The sequence below is a fragment of the Oncorhynchus masou genome, unplaced genomic scaffold (assembly GCF_036934945.1).
Source record: "Oncorhynchus masou masou isolate Uvic2021 unplaced genomic scaffold, UVic_Omas_1.1 unplaced_scaffold_3196, whole genome shotgun sequence".
NCBI classification, from domain to species: Eukaryota; Metazoa; Chordata; class Actinopteri; order Salmoniformes; family Salmonidae; genus Oncorhynchus; species Oncorhynchus masou.
In genome coordinates, this window is record NW_027009612.1 from 6,407 (window position 1) to 12,500 (window position 6,094).

The 6,094-nt window shown below is 43.4% G+C and overlaps 1 protein-coding gene across 1 annotated transcript in view; it reads right to left on the bottom strand.

Moving 5' to 3' along the window:
* Positions 1-824: 824 nt before the first annotated feature.
* LOC135534246 (A disintegrin and metalloproteinase with thrombospondin motifs 17-like) overlaps positions 825-6,094 on the bottom strand; it is a 24,903-nt gene continuing 19,633 nt past the window's right edge. Inside the window, exon 7 of the mRNA XM_064961330.1 lies at positions 825-902. Within this exon, the coding sequence (XP_064817402.1) occupies positions 835-902 (68 nt within the window). The 3' untranslated portion in view covers positions 825-834. The remainder of the gene's footprint in view (positions 903-6,094) is intronic.

Here is a 6,094-nt window from a genome sequence, read left to right on the forward strand (position 1 = left end):
AGTGACCTACAGAGAAAAAACCCCTTCTCTAGTGACCTACAGAGAAACCCTTCTAGTGAAAGAGAGAAAAACCCTTCTCTAGTGTGACCAGAGATAAAACCCTTCTCTAGTGACCTACAGAGATAAAACCCTTCTCTAGTGACCTACAGAGAGAAAACCCTTCTCTAGTGACCTACAGAGAGAAAACCCTTCTCTAGTGACCTAGAGAGAAAACCCTTCTCTAGTGACCTACAGAGAAAACCCTTCTCTAGTTACCTACAGAGAAAACCCTTCTCTAGTGACCTACAGAGAAAACCCTTCTCTAGTGACCTACAGAGAAAACCCTTCTCCATTGACCTGGTGAAATTGACAGGTCCCACATCTCTTTTAACTGCAGGGATTCTGTCACAGGGCAGAGGGAGTGAGGCAGTAGAGGAAGGCCAAAGGTAGGAGGAGTAGCCAGAAACAATGCTCCGTTCATAGCTATTTGCCATCCGCACTTCTAAGGAAATGAGAGAGTGGACACAGAGTATTGCTGCTCCCCAGTGCTTAATGGCTACAGGAATGTCTTAGCATTTCTTTATCTTAGTATTCTTTGAGCACAGCACCAGGATTATCATGTGAGGGATGTGCAAATCACCTCCTTTTTCTTCATCAACACACAAGTCTGCCTGTTCTGACACCCATGTATTGTGTGTGTGTGTGTGTGTGTGTGTGTGTGTGTGTGTGTGTGTGTGTGTGTGTGTGTGTGTGTGTGTGTGTGTGTGTGTGTGTGTGTGTGTGTGTGTGTGTGTACCTGACACCTGCCATTGACACACAGGTCTGACTCGTAGGGTCCACATGGTGTTCCATCCATCACTCTCTCTGCCACCAGGATGGGGCATCTCTCCCCACAGGGGAACAGAACAGGGCACATGGCTTCTCTACAGAGAGAACACACAAGGGGGTTAATAGCCTAGCGGTTACAGAGGCGAGCCAGCAACCGGAGGGTTGCCCGTTCGCATCCCGGTTTTCCTGTCGCGAAAAGAGCTGGCAACCAATGCCTAGGTGCCATGATGTCACTGTGCCCTCGAGCAAGGCACTAAACCCCTAACCATGCACCTCTCCAAAATCTGTGTATGTGTGTCTTTCAGAATGGTTGAATTAGAAGTGGAAGTAAAATTTAGGTTGGACCTTGGGTGCAATTGACCAATAAAGTGATCTCAACCTATTAATGATGGGGAACAGAACAGAGAACAGGGCTTTTCTACAGAGAAACACACATAGGGGTTAATGTAATGAGGTGTCACCCTTGATTGAAATCTCATATATTACGTAATGTGATGACATCACATGACCACTGGTGACCTTTGATATGCAAATGTAAAAAAGAATGTTGGTATCAGCTACCTGGTCTCATGCTCTGTTAGTAATTTATTTATTTTTAACTAGGCAAATCAGTAAATAACACATTTTTACTTACAATGACAGCCTAGGAACAGTGGGTTTCTGCCTTGTTCAGGGCCCTTCACTTTGTCCACATTTTGTTATGTTACAGCCTTATTCTAAAATGGATTCAATTTAAAAATGTAAAAACCATAATGACAAAGCAAAAACATGTTTTTAGAAAAGTTTGCAAATTTATAAAAACAAATCTAAAACAGAAATACCTTAATCAGACCCGACATTTAGTTCAGGTGCATTGCCACGTTCTGACCTTAGTTATTTTATTTAGGTCTTTGTTTTAGTATGGTCAGGGCGTGAGTTGGGTGGGTTGTCTATGTACGTTTTTCTATGTTGGTTTTTGACTTTGGCCTGGTATGGTTCTCAATCAGAGGCAGGTGTCGTTAGTTGTCTCTGATTGAGAATCATACTTTGGTAGCCTTTCCCCACCAGTGTTTGGTGGGTGATTGTTTTCTGTGTCTGTGTGCTCCACACGGAACTGTTTCGGTTTTAGTTTCTGTCTTTCTATTTGTTATTTTGTATTTTCGTGTTCAGTGATTTTGTTCATTAAAACATGACGAACATGTACCACGCTGCACATTGGTCCGATCTCTCATACTCCTCGTCAGAGGAGGACGAATCCCGTTACATGCATCCTGTTTCCATTGATCATCCGTGATATGTTTCGACAACTTGAATGGATTCCACCTGTGGTAAATTCAATTGATTGGACATGATTTGGAAAGGCACATACCCATCTGTATAAGGTCCCACAGTTGACAGTGTATGTCAGAGCAAAAACCAAGCCTTGAGGTCGAAGGAATTGTCCGTAGAGCTCTGAGACAGGATTGTGTCGAGGCACAGATCAAAAAAATGTCTGCAGCATTGAAGGTCCCCAAGAACACAGTGGTCTCCATCATTCTTAAATGGAAGAGGTTTGGAACCACCAAGACTCTTCCTAGAGCTGGCCACCCGGCCAAACTGAGCAATGGGGGAGATTGGTCAGGGAGGTGACCAAGAACACAATGATCATTCTGACAGAGCTCTAGAGTTCCTCTGTGGAGATGGGAGAACATTCCAGAAGGACAACCCTCTCTGCAGCACTCTACCAATCAGGCATTTATGATAAGAGTGACCAGACAGAAGCCACTCCTCAGTAAAAGGCACATGACGGCAGGCTTGGGGTTTGCCAAAAGGCACCTAAAGGACTCTGACTGGTCTGATGAAACCAAGATTGAACTCTTTGGCCTGAATGCCAAGCATCACCTCTGGAGGAAACCAGGTACTGCTCATCACCTGGCCAAAACCATCCCTATGGCAGCATCATGCTGTGGGGATGTTTTTCAGCAGTAGGGACTGGGAGACTAGTCAGGATCAAGGGAAAGATGAATGGAGCAAGGTACAGAGAGTTTCTTGATGAAAACCTGCTCCAGAGCGCCAGGACCCTCAGACTTTGGCAAAGGTTCACCTTCCAACAGGACGACCCTAAGCTCACAGCCAAAACAACACAGGAGTGGCTTCGGGACAAGCCTCTGAATATCCTTAAGTCGCCAAGCCAGAGCCCGGACTTGAACCCTATCTAACATGTCTGGAGACACCTGAAAATAGCTGTGCAGCGACACTCCCCATCCAACCTGACAGAGCTTGAGAGGATCTGCAGAGAAGAATGGGAGAAACTCCCCAAATACAGGTGTGCCACACTTGCAGTGTCATACCCAAGAAGACTCAAGGTTGTCTTCGCTGCCAAAGGGTCTGAGTAAAGAGTCTGAATACTTATGTCAATGTGATTAAGTTTTTTATTTGTTATACATTTGCAAAAAAAAATCTAAAAACCTGTTTTTGTTTTGTCATTATGGGGTATTATGTGGAGATTGATGATGAAAACAACGATTTAATACATTTTAGAATAAGGCTGTAACGCAACAAAATGTGGAAAAAGTGAAGGGGTCTGAATACTTTCTGAATGCCCTGTATACAGTGCCTTGCGAAGGTTTTCGGCCCCCTTGAACTTTGCGACCTTTTGCCACATTTCAGGCTTCAAACATAAAGATATAAAACTGTATTTTTTTGTGAAGAATCAACAACAAGTGGGACACAATCATGAAGTGGAATGACATTTATTGCATATTTCAAACTTTTTTAACAAATCAAAAACTGAAAAATTGGGCGTGCAAAATTATTCAGCCCCCTTAAGTTAATACTTTGTAGCGCCACCTTTTGCTGCGATTACAGCTGTAAGTCGCTTGGGGTATGTCTCTATCAGTTTTGCACATCGAGAGACTGACATTTTTTCCCATTCCTCCTTGCAAAACAGCTCGAGCTCAGTGAGGTTGGATGGAGAGCATTTGTGAACAGCAGTTTTCAGTTCTTTCCACAGATTCTCGATTGGATTCAGGTCGGGACTTTGACTTGGCCATTCTAACACCTGGATATGTTTATTTTTGAACCATTCCATTGTAGATTTTGCTTTATGTTTTGGATCATTGTCTTGTTGGAAGACAAATCTCCGTCCCAGTCTCAGGTCTTTTGCAGACTCCATCAGGTTTTCTTCCAGAATGGTCCTGTATTTGGCTCCATCCATCTTCCCATCAATTTTAACCATCTTCCCTGTCCCTGCTGTAGAAAAGCAGGCCCAAACCATGATGCTGCCACCACCATGTTTGACAGTGGGTATGGCGTGTTCAGGGTGATGAGCTGTGTTGCTTTACGCCAAACATAACGTTTTGCATTGTTGCCAAAAAATTCAATTTTGGTTTCATCTGACCAGAGCACCTTCTTCCACATGTTTGGTGTGTCTCCCAGGTGGCTTGTGGCAAACTTTAAACAACACTTTTTATGGATAGCTTTAAGAAATGGCTTTCTTCTTGCCACTCTTCCATAAAGGCCAGATTTGTGCAATATACGACTGATTGTTGTCCTATGGACAGAGTCTCCCACCTCAGCTGTAGATCATCCAGAGTGATCATGGGCCTCTTGGCTGCATCTCTGATCAGTCTTCTCCTTGTATGAGCTGAAAGTTTAGAGGGACGGCCAGGTCTTGGTAGATTTGCAGTGGTCTGATACTCCTTCCATTTCAATATTATCGCTTGCACAGTGCTCCTTGGGATGTTTAAAGCTTGGGAAATCTTTTTGTATCCAAATCCGGCTTTAAACTTCTTCACAACAGTATCTTGGACATGCCTAGTGTGTTCCTTGTTCTTCATGATGCTCTCTGCGCTTTTAACGGACCTCTGAGACTATCACAGTGCAGGTGCATTTATACGGAGACTTGATTACACACAGGTGGATTGTATTTATCATCATTAGTCATTTGGTTTGCAACGGAAAAGGGGAAAAATGAATGTTTCTCATTCGTCCAGGTAGTCCCTCCCTGTTTGGGTCAGTTTTTATTCTGTTTGGCACCTAATGAACACAACCCTGCTGAGAACCATAATGTACAAGAAGAGGTTATATCCACATTACACAGACTGCTGTTCAGGACCCTTGTTGATATCACTCTGTGTGAGGCCTTTGATCAGTGTGTTGTTAAGATGTATTGTCAGTGGTGTAACATTTTTACAGCTGTTTGACCAAATGTCTTCATGTATTTATGAACTGAGGGTTCTGTTCATCCAGCAGGTGTTTATTTGAGAGCTGTAAGATGGCCTTCTTCCCTCCCCCTCCTTCCCTCCCTCCCTTCTTCCCTTTCTCCTTCCTTCCTATCCCATCCCAGTAGGATCAGTTCAGTTTATTTGTACACTTCCTAATCTGAACTGAGATCAGCAACGTTTGCAGTTCAGTCAGTTCAACATTTACAGATGCTCTATCATAATTTGACCCTGCTTCTCACAGCAGGAAAAATAAATCCTGCAGCAAAGTGGATTATAATTATTAGACATTTTTTCATTAGGGCACATCAAGTCTGACATTTTAAGGTGGAAGCTACAAACTTTAGAAGCCTTTGATTTTTTTGAAAACACTACAATTTGCAATGCAAATTGGACATTTCTCTGCGACAACAGAGAGAGCAAATTAAGATACGTGGGACAAATGACCAGAGAAGTCAATCCAGAAGAAAAAGCCATATTATAACCAATGTTGTTGAATGAAAAGTATGAAACACAGAGAGACTAAAGAGAGTTATTTAGGATGTTCTTGGTAGAGTTTGGGGGGGGAAGCCTGGCTTCCCTTGGCACTCATGAATACACACCACTGCAGGTCTGTAGGTATTTCAAATTCATCCCATGCAAATAGCTCTGAGGTGTTTGCATCTTAGACAGTCGGCCACTAACATCTTAACCGGTTTTCACTCTGCTACATTCCCTCGCTCTCTACTAGTCTCTCTTTCTCTCTGTGTGTGTGTACCTGTCTCTCCCTCTCTCTTGCTGTCTGTCACACACACACACACACAGACACCAACACGCTCCAGCAAAGAACACTTTAGAGCAATTGAGCCTGTCTCAGAAAATGAAACAAGATAAAGAGAAAATGAGAGAGGGAGGGAGGAAATGAGAGAATGAGAGATGTTGTCCTGTTTTCACACATCATCACCACAATCTATCAGGGAGGTCAATCAGAGGATTGCTCTGTGGGGGGTTGTCAGCAAACCTTTTCAAAAACACCAAGTAAATGGTGATGGGGGACAGTAAACCTCTTCCTAAACACCAGGGAAATGGTGATGGGGAATCAAGAGTCTCAGTACTGCTGATTTAGG